This window comes from Setaria viridis, chromosome 5 (assembly GCF_005286985.2).
Source record: "Setaria viridis chromosome 5, Setaria_viridis_v4.0, whole genome shotgun sequence".
Lineage (NCBI taxonomy): Eukaryota > Viridiplantae > Streptophyta > Magnoliopsida > Poales > Poaceae > Setaria > Setaria viridis.
In genome coordinates, this window is record NC_048267.2 from 15,669,140 (window position 1) to 15,688,059 (window position 18,920).

The window sequence follows — 18,920 nt, forward strand, 5'->3', positions numbered from 1 at the left end:
CAAGCGCCAACAAGGGAGGGGTCGGGAACTGCAACTTCACCTGAAAAACAGGAGCCACAACAAGGCTGAGCTACTAAGCTCAACAAGACTTAACCGGGGAGGAGCCCACTACTCTCCCAACTAGACATGCAAGGCTTCTTGGCTGAGGGTTTGTTTTGCCAAAAGCACTAAGTAACCTATTTTCAAGTTTTAGCTCCGGTTCTAGATTTACTTACCAGTCTAGGTTGTGCAACCTATTCTAAGCAAACATCGAGCCAAATCAAGTGTGTAGATAAAAACAACAACATTGCCATCATCAGATTCCTCATTTACTCAGGGTGACATAGCGATCAAGTAATCTCAAACTGTGAGAGGCAGACGAATCGATTCGAGTTCTTTAACCATGCATGGTGAACCTAGCCCCACGACATCCGCGCACCCGGAGGTCGCTTCCTGTGTCGGCCTTCCCCATCAATCCCCTAACCCGTGTCGGGCCCATTTCCTTTGGTGCAAGGTTCCACAGACCCGGTCTCTGCCGTCCTGTGACCACGCTTTGCCACCACGTGCGACAACCAGCAGGGGAAACTCCGTTCCAAGAACAATGGGGCGACCACTCACGTCTAGGTTCAATCAGGTACTAGGCTTCCTCATCCCATACTAAGTATGAGGCTAGTACTTTCAAACACTTGATCACGAACACCACCACTGTCGGGCCTTAGCAAGTTTTCATAGACAGACAGGGCAACCATCCGACCACCAAAGTGTTACCCAAACCCTGCCCCGTCCATCGTCCTTATAGTTGTAACAGGAGAGTAAACACGCAACTCCTACAACTCGCGAGTGACAGGAGATCACTCGGCTTCTATCGTCTCCTATTTAAGCAATGCAGCTATTCGGTCCAACAGCTAGTGTTCATATCAAGGGTTACTAAGTCATGCAGCTAGGGTTTCACACAACTCCTAAACGTAAATGCACAAACATGCTATTCGGAAGGCATGTGCAAGTTTGGCAACAACACGTAGGATTTTCATGCAACCGGGGCTTGCCTGCAAGCAAAGGAAAAGGAAGCTGCTCGACTTCTGGGGCGACTTCGGCTTCCGCGGGCAGGAACTCGGCTACAGCTTCTTCTTCGGGCGCCGGGTGCAGCTCGTAGAAGCCGTCGGCGAGGTGCAGCTCTACATGAATGCAATGCAAGGGTTAGCTTAGACGGTTATTTCAACAGCAACAGTGGCTCTCCTGAGCCCAGAAACTTGCGACAAAGAGCAGGAGGTTGAGACTGTTTGAGAGAGCTGATGAGGATCAACAGGTAAGGGTAGGAAGGGAACTAGTGGTCTGATCCTTGAACTAGAGGATGTGATAACTGGGATCCTCAGACGTAGGCGCTGAAGGGTTCCCACGTTTTACACATACACCCTTGAGTTGAAGAAAAAGATCACAGCCAAGCCCTCGGGCGAGGCGGACAAGGGTCGGCGAACAGACAGGGTCGGACGAGACGGAACTGGGGTCGGGCGGATAGGAGGGGTCGGGCGAGGCGGACTTAGGGTCGGCACTCACCTTCTTCCTGAAAGGAAGGCTTGGGGTCGGGAAGGAGCAGACTTGGGCGCGGAACTAAAGCTTCGAGCAGGGACTAAGACCGGCGATGCTCCGGCGGCGGCGCTTCTTGCGAATCACAAGAGAGCTCTACGCAGCACACGGGAGCAAGCTGCGGGGTGACTTGGAGGAACTGAGAAGGAACTGGGAGAAGAAATTTTCCAGAACTAGGTGGGTGGCGCTAGAAGCTCGAGCAGGGGGGGCTAGAGGAAGCTAAGGGTAACAAAGACGGAGGGAACTCTGGCGACGGGGGCATTCCTTTTATAGCTGCTGGAGCAGAGGAACGGAAACGTCGCGGAGAGAGAGAAGAGGAGGGGAGCGGCGCGAAGGCCGGGGAGAAGCAATGGAGTGCTCTGCCATGGCGGCGATTGAGCAAACCGGGCGGTGCTGCAGAACTCCGGGGGTGACGCCAGCGATCATTGCGCTACTCCGTCAGGGCGGCGTAGGCGCGGGTAGACCGGTGGTTGGGATTTGGCGGAGAGCGGGCGTCGTCGTGCTGGAGAGGTGATAGAAGCGACCGGTTAAATGGCGCTAGGATCGAGGGCGCACAGGTGGGAGAACAAGCGGACGCGGCGCGGGGGAGAGCGCGGAACAACAGATTGTCGGGCGGCTTCTGACAGAGCGGGGAAAGGAACTGTCGCGGTCGGGGTTGGCGGTGGGGGAATCGTCGTGTAGCGACGACCGGGCGGCGCAACTGTTGCTGGAAGGGACGGAAAAGACGGGCGACATCGGTCTCCGGGGCCGGGATCTGGTATCACGATGATGGGCGCGGGAGACGAGGCTCTGCAGAAAGGGGTGCAGAGGGCTTCCGCTGCCATTGGGGAAAAGGGCGCGGAACCCAACTCTGTTCCTTGCCAGAGACAAAACTGGGCGATGGCGTCGGAGAAGACGAGCCACGCGGCAGGAAAACTCTGAGGCGGCCATGCAACTCAAGTGCGGCTGACGCGGGGGATCTGGAAAAAGGATCTCACGGGTCCACCGGGGGAAAAGATCGGACGGGTGAGGAAGGTTAGCAGGATCCGACGGAGGGCTGAACTCGCCAAGGTCGGGAAAGGAACGAAGCAGTAGGGGTCGGATCTCAGGGGTCGGAACTGGCGGAAGACTGAGCACTTAGGTGCGGTCAACAGAACAACTGACTGAGGTTAAGGGCTGAGATCAAACCTAACTGGGAAAGGTTAGGGGTCGGTCGTTACAAATAGCTCTGCTATTATCACAATAGAGATCCATCGGACTGGACGCAATAAGAACAACACCCAACTCAGAAACAAACTTTCTGATCCCAACAGCTTCCTTTGTAGCTTCAGAGGCTGCAATATACTCAGCTTCCATCGTCGAATCAGCTACCGTCTCTTGCTTGGAACTTTTCCAGCTCACTGCCCCTCCATGGAGGCAGAAAACAAAATTGGACTGCAATTTGGAATCATCCTTGTCTGTTTGGAAGCTAGTATCGGTGTAACCTATTACAACGAGTTCTTCTTCACCTCCAAACACTAGGAACGCATCCTTAGTTCTTCTGAAGTACTTAGGATGCTCTTTACAACTGTCCAATGAGCCTCACCATAATCTGATTGATACCTACTCGTAACACTTAGAGCATAGGATACATCTGGGAGCGTGCATAGCATGGCATACATGATGGATCCAATAGCCGAAGCATAAGGAATCGCTCTCATCCTCTCTTGCTTGTCAGGTGTCGTAGGACACTAATCCTTGCTAAGAGTAATGCCATGTGACATTGACAAGAAACCTTTCTTAGAATCTTGCATATTGAACCGATTTAATATCTTGTCAATGTATGTGTCTTGGCTTAATCCAATTAGCCTTTTTGATTTATCCCTATAGATCTTTATGCCCAAAATATATGCTGCCTCTCCTAAATCCTTCATTGAGAAACTCTTTCTTAATGAAGATTTAACAGCCTCAAGCATTGGAACATCATTTCCAATTAGCAATATGTCATCTAAATATAGGACCAGAAAAACAAGTGCAATCCCACTAACCTTCTTGTAAATACAAGGTTCTTCTACGTTCTTGATGAAACCAAACCCTTTGACCACTTCATCAAAATAAAGATTCCAACTCCGAGATGCTTGCTTCAATCCATAAATGGTCTTTTGAAGTTTGCATATCTTCTTAACATTTTTAGGATCGACAAAACCCTTAGACTATGCCATGTTCACATCCTCACTTATTCCATTAAGGAAAGCCGTTTTGACATCTATTTGTCATATCTCAGAATCGAAATATGCAACAATTGCTAAGAGAATCCGAACAGACTTTAGCATTGCGACGGGTGAAAATGTTTCATCATAATCAACACCTTAAATTTGTTTGAATACTTTTGCCACCAATTGTGCCTTATAGTCGTGAACATTTGCATCCATGTATGTCTTTTTCTTCAAAACCCATTTGCAATCGATAGGTCTCACACCATCGATCGAATCAACCAAGTTCCAAACTTGATTGTCGTGCATGGATTCTATCTCGGATTCCATGGCTCCAAGCCATTTCTCATAGTCGGGTCCTATTATTGCTTCCGTGTAGGTCATGGGCTTATCATTGTCCGTCACGCTGCTCCATAGTTAGGAGTGTCAACTTTTGACTTGCGCGACGTGCCCTTGTAAACTTTCGTAGGGCTGGTGCTTCAACAATAGGTTCAGGTTGCACAACATCTTATACATCCTGTGTAGGTTCAGTGGGTGCTGAAACGTTTTCAGGTGTTTCTTGAATTTCTTCAAGTTGCACCTTGCTCCCACTAATTCCTTTTGAGAGAAACTCTTTCTCCAAGAAGACACCATTGCGAGCGACAAACACTTTGCATTCGCTTTATTATAAAAATAATATCCTTTAGTTTCCCTTGGATACCCGACAAATAAGCATTTGCCTGACTTTGAAGTGAGTTTGTCTAACATCAAACGTTTGACATAAGCCTCACATCCCCAAACTTTGAGGAAAGACAATCCGGGATATTTTCCGATCCACATCTTATATGGTGTCATCTCAACAGACTTAGTTTACTTAGTTTCTAGAACATAACCCCAAAAGAACAGTGGAAGATTAGTCTGGCTCATCATCGATCTGACCATGTCTAATAAGGTTCGGTTCCTCCACTCAGAGACCCATTCTATTAAGGCGTTCTAGGCATTGTCAACTGTGGAACAATTCCACGTCATCTTCATCCCACAGTAAACACGCACTATAAACATACACGTGACGGGGTTTGCATTATTTGGGGGATGAGGCTATTGTAATGGAATGATTGCTCACCACATAATGGTCGATCAATTTCTCAACTCTTGAAGCTGTCTAATTAATAGTAATAGCAAATCGATCCAAGATAGATCGGTTGCGTGTATGCATTCATATGGTTGAGTGTGCGTATATTTATGTGAGTGTATGTATATGTATTGTGTTTCGCAAAAAAAGATGGGTCACGAGTTAGGCTCAGCCACTGTCACATTCAAACTTGTAGACAAAATGGTGATGATTATTATGATTATAAAACAAGAATAACAAATGATAGCACTATCCAAAGTTCATGAAAAATTGATGTGTAGACAAAAACGTGGATCACTAATATGCCTAGAGAGTTATTACGACAAGTGCTACAATGTGGTCATGAACCACATACTAAAGTCAAACTTGCTCGTGTGTGCAACTTGAGATTTGGAGCAACAAACCACAGTTATTAGCCTATTATAGAGTCCGAACGCATCAAAAACCAAAGCTAAATATTAGCATGCTTCTAAGTTATGAAAAAAATAATTGGCTATCATTTGGTAACAAGTGTAAATAAATAAGGAATAGTTCATTACTACTTAGGCTATGATACGAATATCTAAAACAGTACGTGACATTGAAGATATCGATTTTCATGTAAAAGAGAAACAGTTCAAAACAACAAGCCAAAAACAAAGTTAACATGATACACACCATTGAATGTATCAGTGTCCATATAGAAAGTACTGCACCAACATGTGGCGTAGTTTATATCTAACTTTAAACTAGAAGAAATTATTTATAGCAATAAAATTAACATGAACCAATATTTTCAAATCGTATAATCGAACCTAATCTTTAGATACCAATAAGACGACTAATCGTGATTAGTCGTCAATCAGCCCGATTAGTCGAGGCTAGTCGGTCCTAGTCGTTAGTCTAGTCGTCCTAGACCGATATACTAGAGTACCAAGTATATAAGATAAAGCTATGATTAGGATAATTTTGATGGTTAGGTGGTAACTTAGTTGTGAGTTTTGATTTGTGAAATGTCCACCTTAACAACAGTTCCTAATTCCACACTCTTGGATCTTACAATCTTACCGTGGAGGTGTATATCTTAAACCTAATAGGTCCAAATGACAGTCCAAAACAATCTAAGCCCATGTGTTTTTCAGTCCAACAAATTTCTCTCCCTCAAACCTAGTCATAACCTATTCGGACGACTAATCGCGGTTAGTTGACGATTAGTCGGACGACCAACTTTCTAGTCGGGCAAGTCGGATCCGTGATCCTTATCGGTATGAGTTGAGCAATAAGGATGACTAATCGCGATTAGTCGGATGACTTAAAAACATTGACATGAACACATTTTCCTGAATAGCATAAAACTTCAGAGCAAGTATATATATTATTATATCATATCAACTATGTAGCCCACAGAATTACCTGCCTAGGTGCATGATCTCTATCAGACAGACGGACATATATCTCCCGACAAAGCCCAACAAGTTCAGTTCTCATGACTGAATTTGATTCAACAGACCAACCCTGTATTATAGAAGAAAATAAATCCATTGCAACAAACTGCCTCAACTCAGCCTGGTTTGAAGCAACAGTGAGGTGAATCAGTGCACCACAAAAGGTTTTAGGAGAAATGGGGCACCATGGGATTTTTTCTTATAGCAGCAGGCATGTGCAAACATAATGAGAACTATCTTTTCTAGTTGAAGCGGCATTTGCCATTAGACGACAAGTCAAGTGATGAACAGCAATACAAAAATAACTAAGTAGAATCAAATGCGCATTAGTGTCACAACCACTTCAACATTTGCATATCGAACCACAAAACCCGTCAAACAACAGTTCATGGATGAGGCATAGTATAATAACAGCACGTCAAGTAGAATGACTGGCCTCAATCACGCAACAAAGTTGAGGCATGCCAAACTCATTGACGTCATTAAAAGGCAACTTCTTGGAAATTTGGATTTATATATGGGGTATTATTAAAATTTTAGATTAAAAATGGCTAAAATAAAAAATAATACCCCTACAGACGCTCCTGAATTTTCAAGCCCTGATTCTGCAGCTGCAAGGATCCACACTGAGAATTTGGAACTGTGTCATTACAAAGTGTGAGCTTTGTTACAATGCTCTTGCAGGCAATGGAGGCTTGAACATTTCTGTAAGTAAAATTCGCTTGGCTGGGGATTACAGGCACCGAAATGTACAGAGAATGGTCAGCTTTTCGTGCAGCTGCAAAATATCCATGAATTCTGGTAAGACTAAACTCATGTTACATTTCTGTTTAAATAAGTTTCCATCAACAAAGACGTGCAATCTCAACCTACAGAAAGCAACAGTATAGCTTAGGAAAAAATCAGCCAACTTTGAGATTCAGGGGCTTCGAACAAAACTTCAAATCAACCGTCGCTGGTCATTGTGAAGGCAATGAGAACGCAGGACAAGGTGAAGATGATCGTCCCTGCAGCGAAGGCCAGGATAGCCCTCTGGGAGAAGCCCTGCTTTTCCTGGCCAGCCAGCTCGACCTCTTTCAGCAGGCCCCTGATCTTGTCGATGTCCGAGTCCTTGGCAGCATGGACCAGCCTGCTCTGGACCTCATCAAGCTTGGCCAGCTGTCTGGCTCGGTTGGCATCTCGGACGGACCAGATGAAGCCCGTCATCCTCCACAGTAGGACGCCTACGTAGATTGCCACAATGCAGTCCACACTGTAGTGGTGTCGCTCACGTATCTCCCTCTGCGCACTATGAAGGACGAGGAGCCATATCACGACGGAGATCCAGCCCCCATATGCTTCCTGCGAGGGTGAAACAGATGGAAACCGAGTTAAGATGGCACGACATCAAATTTATGTTGGGTAATTGCTCAGCTCTAGTCTTGCTCTCCCTTTTGCTTTTGCTTTTGCTGAAAGTCAATGGAGCAGGTGAGCTCCCTGGCCACTGCCTGCCGTATATGGCAGCAGTGCCATGAGTAGATGGGCTGTATGCCCTGTCATGTATAGAACTAGTAGTAGATAGAGTAGTTGGTAGTTCCACTCATTGTATTATGTACTCTATGTTGACTTTTGGTGCTATATAGCATGAGGAGCAGCTGCAGCTCCAAATCAGTTCAGCAGTAACAAATTGAGTTTGTGTGTGTGCTGAGCTCTACTTCACCTTCTTCCACCTCTAGCAGGCGAGTGATTGTCCTTTGTGTGAGTATAAGCTCAGGGAGCTTTCCTTGGCCATTGCTAACATGTGGGCATCAGAGCCGCGTTCTGAGCGATCAGGCAGCGATGGCTGAGCAAGGGAGAGGGCGCTGGCATGCCTCTGTTGGGCGTCGGCCATCTCTGTCACCGGAGCGACACGGGGCGACGTTCGTGGTGAAGAAGACGGTGTGGGACATCGGCGGCGCGCAGTATCCTCTCGTCACCCGCAGCAACTATGCTGAGTGGGAGGTGATGATGAAGGTGATGATGAAGGCCAGGGGCCTTTGGCGGTCCGTGAGCATCAGCACCGACGACGAGCAGGACCAGATGGCGATGGAGGCCATCTTGAAGGGTGTCCTGCCGGAGTTCTCCGTCGCGCTTGGCTCCAAGGAGACAGCGAAGGAGGTGTGGGACAGCTTGAAGACGATGCGGCTCGGCAACGACCGCGTCCGCAAGGCGAAGGCGCAGCAGCTCCGCCGGGAGTACGAAGCCATCGTCTTCCGCGGCGGCAAGGCGGTGGAGGACTTCGCGCTTCGGCTCACGACGATGATGAGTCAATTGGCGTTGCTGGGAGACACCATCACCGAGGAGGAGGCCGTCGCCAAGTTCCTCCGCGTCGTCCCCTCGCGCTTCACCCAGATTGCGATGTCCATTGAGACTCTGCTCGAATTCAGCGAGCTCATGATTGAGGACATCGCGGGGTGATTGAAGGCGGTGGAGGATCGCGTCGTGGACGGGCCAGCGCACGCGCCCGCCGGCAGACAGCTGCTGCTCACGGAAGAGTAGCGGGCGACGCGAGTGCGGGAGCGGAAGACAGGAGAGGGACCCTCTGTCATAGGCAGCGGCGGCTCTGGCGGAAGAGGAAGTAGGCACAGCAGAACTAGGAGAAGGTGCGGCGGCGGCGGCAGCACAGGTGGCGGCGGACAGGCCTCTGCCAAGGACAAGTGCCACAATCATGGCAAGTTCAGGCATTGGGCTCCAGTGCGACTTGACGAGACTCAAGCGTAGGTTCACCTCAGGAAGGAAGGCGGCGAAGGAGGAGAAGAGAGGCAGCAGTGGTACCTGGACTCCGGCACCAGCAACCACATGACCGGGGATGGCGAGGTCTTCTCCGAGCTGGACACAGGCATCATCGGGACCGTGAAGTTCGGCGACGGCTCACGCGTGGACATTCGGGGGCGCGGCACGGTCATCTTCAAATGCCAGAACGACAAGCACCGCGCCCTCACCGATGTGTACTTCATTCCCCGCCTACAGAACAACATCATCAGTATTGGCCAGCTCGATGAGCGAGACCGCCAAGTACTGATTGATGGCGGTATCCTTCGAATCCGCAACCGCGACCATCGCCTCCTCGCCAAGGTGAAGAGAAGCTCCAACCGGCTCTACACACTAGACTTGAAGATAGGGAGGCCCATCTACCTGGCGGCGCACCACAACAACCAGGCGTGGCTCTGTCTTGCCCGCTTCAGGCACCTGAGCTTCGACGCGCTGGCACGCCAGGAGATGTCCGCGGCCTGCCCAAGATCGACCACGCCGGCGAACTCTGCGATAGCTACCTTGCCGAGAAACAGAGGAGGAGCACCTTCCCTAAGACAACCAACTTCCGCGCCGAAGATCTTCTACAGCTGGTCCATGGGGACCTTTGTGGACCAATTTCGCCAGCAACGCACGGCGGAGGGCGCTACTTCCTCCTCCTGGTGGACGACTGTAGCCGCTACATGTGGCTGCACCTCCTGGCGAGCAAGGACGAGGCGGCGATGGCGATCTGGCACTTCAAGGCGCGCGTTGAGGCAGAGTCCAGGAAGAAACTCCGTGTGCTGAGGACTGGTCGTGGTGGCGAGTTCAACTCCATCGAGTTCGGCCTCTACTGAGCGGAACAAAGCGTCCAGCACCATCTCACCGCGCCATATTCCACTCAGCAGAATGGCATGGTGGAGAGGAGGAACCAAACCATCGTGGGGATGGCGCGGAGCATGCTCAAGGCAAAGAAGCTGCCGGCGGCGTTCTGGGGCGAGATGGTGAGCACGGTGGTGTTCATCCTGAACCGCTCGCCGACAAAGAGTCTGAAGGGGACGACGCCATTTGAAGCCTGGCACGGACGCAAGCCGAATGTGTCCTTCCTCCGGACCTTCGAGTGCGTCGGCCATGTGAAGGAGACGAGGCCTGGGTTGAAGCTGGATGACAGGAGCAGGCCAATGGTATTCTTGGGCTATGAGCCGGGCAAAAAGGCCTACAGGCTCTATGATCCGCAAGCCCGACGGATTGTGGTGTCGTGTGATGTGATCTTCAACGAGGCAGCCAGCTGGGACTGGGAGTCCGGTGGCGAACGAGGAGAAGTAGGCGGCGGAGGCAGCCATTTCACCGTTGAGTACGAGGAGCATCACACCGGCCGAGAAGGAGAGGTGGCGGAAGAGCAAGGGGGAGCATCCCCTATCCCGGGAACAGGGGAAGCCACACTGCCACCTTCCCCGGCGGGAGGATCCCCTGTTCCAGGAGAAGGGGAAGATGGAGGAGAAGCAGAAGGGCTGGCGGGAGTAGGTGGCACACCGACGACACCAGCCGAGGGAGTGCAGTACGTCACACCGCCACCTGTGATCTCGCCGCACCTCGACGCCAGCTACGATGGGGAGCCGGTCCAGTTCCGCTACTTGGACAACTACATCGGCGGCACAGAGGCTCCTGGCTTAGCGGCACACGAGCTGGGAGAACAAGAGCTGCACCTGGGCAGCGGGGAGGAACCGGCCACATTCAAGGAGGCGGAGCAAGACCCTCGGTGGCGGCAGGCGATGGTTGAGGAAATGGCCTCAATCGAGGAGAACAAGACATGGGCGCTCGTCAATCCACCGGCAATTTGACGGCCGATTGGGCTCAAATGGGTCTTCAACGTCAAGCACGACAAGCAGGGCAACGTCGTGAAGCACAAGGCGAGGCTGGTGGCCAAAGGATTCGTGCAGCGCAAGGGAATTGACTTCGAGGAGGTCTTTGCCCTGGTGGTGCGCATGGAGTCTGTCCGGCTGCTGTTGGCTCTAGCGGCGACAAGGAACTGGGAGGTGCATCGAACTACAAGAAGAGGTGTACGTGCAGCAGCCGCCGGGGTTCAACGTCGCCGGAGAAAAAGGGAAGGTCTTCCGCCTTCGCAAGGCGCTCTACGGCCTGCGGCAGGCTCCGCGTGCCTGGAACACCAAGCTGGACGAGAGCCTAGTGTCTCTTCATTTCACCAAATGCGCCTCCGAGCACGCGCTCTACATCCGGCGAACGGCAGGGAAGACCCTAATCGTCGGCGTCTACGTCGGCGACCTGATCATCACCAGGTAGGAGCAAGATGACATCGCCACATTCAAGGAAGAAATGACGGTGATGTTCCGGATGAGTGACTTGGGCCTGCTCAGCTACTACCTTGGCATCGAGGTAGAGCAGAGCCATGGTGCCATCACTCTCTGCCAGAGCGCATACGCGAAGAAGCTCCTGAGCGGAACGGCATGGCGGACTTCAAGCCGTGCCAGGCACCCATGGAAGAGAAGTTGAAGCTGTTGAGGGACAACGCCGCAGAGAAGGTCGATGCCACACGGTACAGGAGCATCGTGGGCGGACTCAGGTACTTGACGCACACACGGCCGGACATCACCTTCGTCGTGGGCTATGGGCTATGTGAGCCACTTCATGGAAGATCCGCGAGAGGACCACCTCAACGCAATCAAGCACCTCCTCCGCTACATCGTCGGGATGACAGAGCTTGGGATCACCTATCCTAAGCAAGAAGGAGAGCAACTGGAGCTGATTGGGTACAGCGACAGCGACATGGTGGGCGACATCGACGGCCGGCGTAGCACGACGGGGATCATCTTCTTCCTCGGGTCGTGCCCAGTCTCCTAGCAGTCCCAGAAGCAGAAGGTGGTGGCGCTATCTACCTAAGAGGCAGAGTACATAGGGGCCGCCACCGCAAGCTGCCAAGGGGTCTGGCTAGGGAGGCTGCTGCAAGAGCTCACCGGCAAAGAGCTCCCCGCGTCGGTCCTTCTGGTGAACAACAAGTCCGCCATCGCATTGGCTAAGAACCCCGTCCTCCACGACCGCAACAAGCATATCGACACCAAGTTCCATTTCATCCGTGACTGTGTCGATGGAGGACGCATCAAACTCGAGTACGTTGAGACTTCTCAGCAGCTCGGGGACATCCTCACCAAGCCATTGGGGCGCCTTCGGCTCCAGGAGTTGAGGAAGAAGATAGGGATTGAGGAGATCAAGGAAGAACTTCACAATTAGGGGAAGGATTGTTGGGTAATTGCTCAGCTCTTGTCTTGCTCTCCCTTTTGCTTTTGCTTTTGCTGAAAGTCAATGGAGCAGGTGAGCTCCCTGGCCACTGCCTGCCGTATATGGCAGCAGTGCCATGAGTAGATGGGTTGTATGCCCTGTCATGTATAGTACTAGTAGTAGATAGAGTAGTTGGTAGTTCCACTAATTGTATTATGTACTCTATGTTGACTTTTGGTGCTATATAGTATGAGGAGCAGCTGCAGCTCCAAATCAGTTCAGCAGCAACAAATTGAGTTTGTGTGCTGTGCTCTACTTCACCTTCTTCCACCTCTAGCAAGCGAGTGAGTGTGCTGTGTGTGAGTGTAAGCTCAGGGAGCTTACCTTGGCCATTGCTAACAATTTAGAAGTGGGGAAAATGTAATAGACAGGTTAGCATGAATTGGTGGCCTTTGGAAGGCAGTAGTCTGGTCTCTGACACAACAGGACATATGGAAAGTGTAGCACATACCGTCCATGCCATTGCAGTAAGAACAGCAACAAGCATGTGTCCACTGTACATAAGGTCATTGCAACCACCACTAGCTTTCTTCAACAGATGGTACCATGAAGGCCCTTCTCCAGGAGTTGGCCTCAGAATGTCTACCAGGAAGCTCATACGTCCCCAGTCAAGCCTATATTCATCTGGGTAAGCTTGAACAGAAGCTGTACAAATAAATAACAAGAATTTAGTCTCCACCGCCGCACAAAACTGATATACAAGTTATATGATAGGACAAATGAACTAACCATAGGCCATATCATGTGTTATGACTCTACGAATAGCATTTGAATCAGAAGCATATGGAACGTAATATTTCTGTGTCCAAGGATGAGGATGCTGAGGTATTCGATAACGAGCTGCAGCACACCAAGGTCTTGCAGATGGAAGAATAGTAGCAATGAATGTTATTGTCCGAAGCAAACGACCAATTGCCATAGTGAACATATATCTTGTGGCTATACCAAGACCAGGAGCTTTGATGCAGTCAAACAGAACTGAGAACCCCAGCATGATAAACAACATCAAATAATGGTGAAGAGTGATCACATGAGCTCTGAGTAGATTGACGATGCTTTGAGGGAGCTTCTCGTTCAGTGATAGAAGAAGCCATTGACCCGTGTCAGGAAGCGGTGCAGCCGATCTGTTAAAACCAGCGAAGACCTCAGTTTACAAGAATCTGTGCAGATTTGGAATTCAAGCATGTATATATGTAGACCAGGAGTGAGTGCACACAACTAAACTACTTAGAGAAGGTCAAAGTTAAAAAAGGCAGTACTGCTACTATCTCCTTATCAGTGGGAAGCCAAGCTCTGTCGTCTTGAGTGGAGCTCTTATCTGACTAGAAAGGCATTCAAAACTTTATTGAAGAACGGCCATTTATTGAAGAAGCCATTTTGTAACCCATAAACAAAATAGGAAGAGGGGTCCTTGACTACACAGAGGCCGGGTTGTGTTCACAAAGTATCATAAATGCAATTATAAATTAACAATTAGATGCAAATCATGCCCAAATAAACTAGTAAATGTGAGAATCCCATCAAATCATAGTTGTCTGAATTTATTACATGCATGTATTGGTGATAGCATAGGACTAAAACGTATTGGTTCAGATCACTTATGTTTATTAGATTTCGAGAGCGATGCATATTCCTAAGGAATGTACTAAGCCCCAAGCTCAAGTGATGCTTATGCCTTCCTTACCCACTAAACTTCTAGATGCTCCTTGTATATCCCAAAGATGATTGATGCTTTACTTCAACTTTAATCTTTTTAGAGTGCCAATTGCCGTTAAATCAGAACAGGACAAGCAGTCAATTATCACAAACTCACAATATCAGGAAACTTAATCTATCTAGTCAATAGCAACAACGGATCAACAAGGTTCCATTTTAACCATCCAAGAATGCTACTTTCTGCTGCAATAAGCTAGACAAGATTTTGAGCACGTTTCATGGTAACCACATACTTTGTTTTTTACTCCTACCATTACAAAGAAATTTCCCCAAGATCCCCAAACTGCAACCCTCTCCCCCTTATCTTTTACACAACGAACAGCCAAAATCTCAGCCTCGCAGCTTCAACCATTTCCCACACACACTAACAAAACCCCCTAAAGCTCGCCAATACAAGCAAAACTCTACAAAATCACACCATGTTTCCACGAATAACTCCAACTTCGTACGTTTTAGCACCACCTACCAAAACAAAGTTTGCAGCTCAAAAGCTAGAATCTCTCCGAGATCCAGTGAGCCTCGGCCCCCAAAGCAACTCAATAGGTGAGCAAAACGATGCCACGCCGGCTGCGCCCCGGCTCCCCAAGAAAACGAGAAGCACCGACCTGTGCCACTGGAGCCCCATGACGGCGGAGACGAAGCGGACGGAGATGGCCTCGCAGAGGAAGGCGGCGAGCATGAAGGCGATAGATCCCAGGAAGGGCAGCGCGGCGCGCAGCTCGGCGGACCAGTGGCGGTAGAACGGGGCGCGCGCGGCCGCCGCGAGCGCCAGCGCCGCCCAGAGCGCCGGCTGCAGCCGGTCGTGCCACGCCGGCGAGAGGTAGCGCAGGTAGTCCACGCCCACGTACGCCGCCGCCGCGATGCCCAGCCCACCGAAGCCGAGGAGCCGCCGGGTGGACGCCCGCGGCGGCTTCGGCCTCGCTGCCCTCGCCTTCGCCATGGCCGGATCGCCCGCGAGGGTCTGCGAGAGGTCACTTGGTCATGGACTGATGTCAGTGACCGGAGTACCGGACACCCGAGTTGGGAACGCTCAAAGCAAGGATCTCCGAACGCTATGTTGGGCTTGGGTGGGCTCGGGCCCTAAGCTAGGAGCCTAAAACGCACAACCCCAAACTACATTTGCCAGGCACACAGACCAGCCCAATATCTTTGAGGCTGATCACATTTCTTAGCATCCCTCCAATCACAAATAACTGATTTATTAAAAAAAATCACAGTGTAGTCAATGCATCAATATCTCTTTAAATATTTCAAATTGGATTTTAGAAATATTATTTTGGCATATTTTTGCATGTGTTTCATACTAGTAATCAATTGTCAAATTAATGCTTCATACTTGTTATTTGTGAAGGAAAGGAAAAGTTCTTGTTTGTTATGCATTTTCCCTATCTCTTTTTTGATAATGAATAATATTTCGACTAACTGTGGATATACTTCATGTACACCATTAAGTTAAAAGCAGACGTAGATGCTTGCACAAACGCACACAAAATCTATTCCTATGAGCATGCACCTCGGAGAGAATGAGCTGGCCAATCTTACGTTGTTGTCGATGACATGTTGCCTAGAATAAATTTAGAAAAAATATTAGCATCCATACCGAGTCAAGGACTTAAATACAGGTGAGCAAGCTTCACCATAAGGAACCTAACCAGCTGAGCTGTTGAGTCCGTTGTTGATGTTGGCTCCATCTAAATACATTTGCTTGTTATTCGATCAAACATTAGCAACTTTTAGCTACAAGATTATATGCCATGAGATTAGTGTGCTCCTCGAACCAATGCTCTCCTGATCATGAGAGATATTTAAAGGGACCATACTTAACACATAGGTTAAGATTGTACAAAGATGGATATTGATTGATGCATAAAAGGCTTCATTATCAAATCATTTGCCGTCCAAAACTGAATTCGATTACTATCATTCAATTGAAAGGGACCTCACATTACTAAATAACTTTATAAAAAAAACTCTGCTTTTGAATGTCTAAATTTTTTGTTCATAGCCCTCCATTAAACTCCACTTAGCTTTAAATTTCTTCATCAAAATTGTTGCTTTTGGCGCTGGAGAAAAAAAAATACTTTGCCTTTACCAACGTGGCCTTGAGACTAGCGTCTTCTGCATCATACACCGTCGACGTGTGTCGGTCGGCTGTCACGACAAAAGCAAAACTCCACTGCCCCTGCAAAATGAACATGTTGGGAGATTATTTAAGCCTGAGCCTTTTAGGTGACAAAGCCAAGCTAATGCGCAGGTGCGAGCATTATACAAGCGCGCCGCGACCCTTTGCCTAGTGCTGTCCGTTCTGTACGTGTACCTGAGCTGGTCAGCTCCACATGCACAAGTGTATAGGTTGTACTTACCCTGCCTAAAGCTTAATGGAGGAGGTGAGATCAGAGCTGGAAAGACCAGCCATATTACCGGCTCCCTCGCCCAATCCTCATAACTAATCAGTTTAGAAATTAGCTTACCAGATCATGCTTATCATTCCATTTAATTCATGCTTGGTTACGTTCGTCCTATAAATACGTGTTCGTCTTCTCATCTCGTCAGATCAGCACGAAGCAAGTTACCCAGCTTGCTTGCGAGTGTGAGCAGCTAGCTAGCTAGCAGAGTGATCGAGCGTTGGTGAGCTGAGCTGGGAATGGCGCGGCGTCAGTGGAGCAACGGTGGCGTCGCGGTGGCGGCAGCGGTGCTCGCCGTGCTGTCCGTGCTCTGCTCGGCTCACCCGGTGCCGGGCGGCCACGGCGGCGGCGGGTTCCCGCTGCAGCCGCACTTCTACGACCACAGCTGCCCGCAGATGCAGGCGATCGTGGGCGCCATCGTGGCGAAGGCGCACGCGGAGGACCCGCGCATGGCGGCGTCCCTGCTGCGGATGCACTTCCACGACTGCTTCGTGCAGGGTTGCGACGCCTCCGTGCTGCTCGACGCCGACGGCAGCGGCCGGTTCGTCACCGAGAAGCGGTCCAACCCGAACAAGGACTCGCTCCGCGGGTACGAGGTCATCGACGAGATCAAGGCCGCCGTCGAGCACGCGTGCCCGCACGTCGTCTCCTGCGCCGACATCGTCGCCGTCGCCGCCAGGGACTCCGTCGTCCTGGTACGTGATATATGCAATTAACATATACTCCTTCTCGTTCTTCAGTACATGATGATGCCGTTTACTTTTTATTCCAACTTTGACTATTAATATCTATTAAACGAGTTACTAAAGTAAAATATGTAACATTATATCTATTGTCAAATGTACTTTAGATATAACTCGTCTTTTATACAAATGAAAAAAAAGTCAACGGCGATATATATATATGGAAGTATCGGATGGAGTATATAACATACACAACAAGCGGTAACTACTGCAGCGTTCTTGACTGATTTCATTGCCCCGATGATGGTGATGATGCAGACGGGCGGACCCGGCTGGGAGGTGCCGCTGGGGAGGAGGGACTCGCTGACGGCGAGCCTGAGCGGCTCCAACAACCTCATCCCGGCTCCCAACGACTCGCTCCCGACCATCATCGGCAAGTTCGCCAACCAAGGCCTCGACGTCGTCGACCTCGTCGCCCTCTCCGGTGGCCACACCATCGGCGACTCCCGGTGCGTGAGCTTCCGGCAGCGGCTGTACGGACAGAACAACAACGGGCAGGTGGACCGGACGCTGAACCCAGCGTACGCGGCGGAGCTGAGGGGGCGGTGCCCGCGGTCAGGCGGCGACCAGAACCTGTTCGCTCTGGATCCCGCGAGCCAGTTTCGGTTCGACAACCAGTACTACCACAACATCCTCGCCATGAACGGGCTGCTCAGCTCCGACGAGATCCTGCTCACGCAGGGCCGCGAGACCATGGAGCTCGTCCACCGCTTCGCCGCTAACCAGGGGCTCTTCTTCGAGCAGTTCGCCAAGTCCATGGTCAAGATGGGCAACATCTCGCCGCTCACAGGTCACGCCGGCGAGATCAGAATGAACTGCAGGAGGGTCAACCACTAAGGGTCATCCGTGGTAGCTCCATCTTTGCTTTTCTGGGTGTCTCGTGTTTCATTCTCGTTTTGCCTTCGGTAAAAAGTGTGCAGAAACAGATTGCAATTGTGTTTTATTGCTGTTTTCGGGTGGTATGTTTTCACATGTGTAATTTGCCATTGTTGTACCAAGAAATCATTCAATAAATGCCAATTGTTTGTGTCACTTGTTTCTTGTGATGGAGTCTTATGTATTTAGATGTGCATATTTCAGCCATGCCACGTTCTTTTTTTGTCTCACTTCCAGCATTAAAGCCCGGAAATTCCAAACGGCCCACGTCCTATCCAGCAAACCAAGCCTGCAGCACTCCTCGACCTTCCTTTCTTCCCCCGTGCTGAGTCTCGAGACTATGTCTTTCCTCCTCTCTCTCACCACATAATCGTCAATCAATTTGTCAAGTCTTGAGACTATGTCTAATTAGTAGTAATAGCAAGTCGACGCAAGATAGGTCGCGATTTAGGCTCAGGCACTGTCACATTCAAACATGTAAGCCCTTATCCAAATAAAACTTGAAAGATAATTGATCGTGAAAATGACATGCCTACCCATAAGCTAAGAAACAAACAATGGTGGTATACTAAAACAACTAGAGCTCTTTGTCGGATATTGTGCTCAAAATGAACTTTTCCGCGCCTCTTTACAACGTAGCACTAGGCAAACGCACGTAATTGGAATGCCTCGTTAGGGCACGAACAACGGGAGTCCTCGAGCCGTCTGTATACCTCCACGTCAGCGTAAGCATCCCACGTGTACAGATATAAATGAGGAAAGAAAATCTTGTCATCGTCTCGCGAGACAACGGCCACAGCCCATGCTCCGAGATCATATCGCCGCCTGTTCTCCCGTTGTACGTGTCGTCGACAACTAGTCCCTGATCG

General features: G+C 49.8%; 2 protein-coding genes across 2 annotated transcripts; one reads left to right on the forward strand and one right to left on the reverse strand.

Moving 5' to 3' along the window:
* Positions 1 to 6,872: 6,872 nt before the first annotated feature.
* LOC117857129 (protein PHLOEM UNLOADING MODULATOR) lies at positions 6,873 to 15,035 on the reverse strand. The gene is made up of 4 exons (XM_034739626.2): positions 14,633 to 15,035; positions 13,041 to 13,435; positions 12,763 to 12,956; positions 6,873 to 7,610 (listed from the first exon to the last, which is right to left on the reverse strand). Exons 1-4 carry the CDS (start codon positions 14,965 to 14,967, stop codon positions 7,215 to 7,217), a joined length of 1,320 nt encoding a protein of 439 aa, XP_034595517.1. The 5' UTR covers positions 14,968 to 15,035; the 3' UTR covers positions 6,873 to 7,214.
* Positions 15,036 to 16,483: 1,448 nt separating this feature from the next.
* Positions 16,484 to 18,207, forward strand: LOC117857130 (peroxidase 72). The gene is made up of 2 exons (XM_034739627.2): positions 16,484 to 17,127; positions 17,434 to 18,207. Exons 1-2 carry the CDS (start codon positions 16,672 to 16,674, stop codon positions 18,010 to 18,012), a joined length of 1,035 nt encoding a protein of 344 aa, XP_034595518.1. The 5' UTR covers positions 16,484 to 16,671; the 3' UTR covers positions 18,013 to 18,207.
* The last annotated feature ends 713 nt before the right edge of the window (positions 18,208 to 18,920 follow it).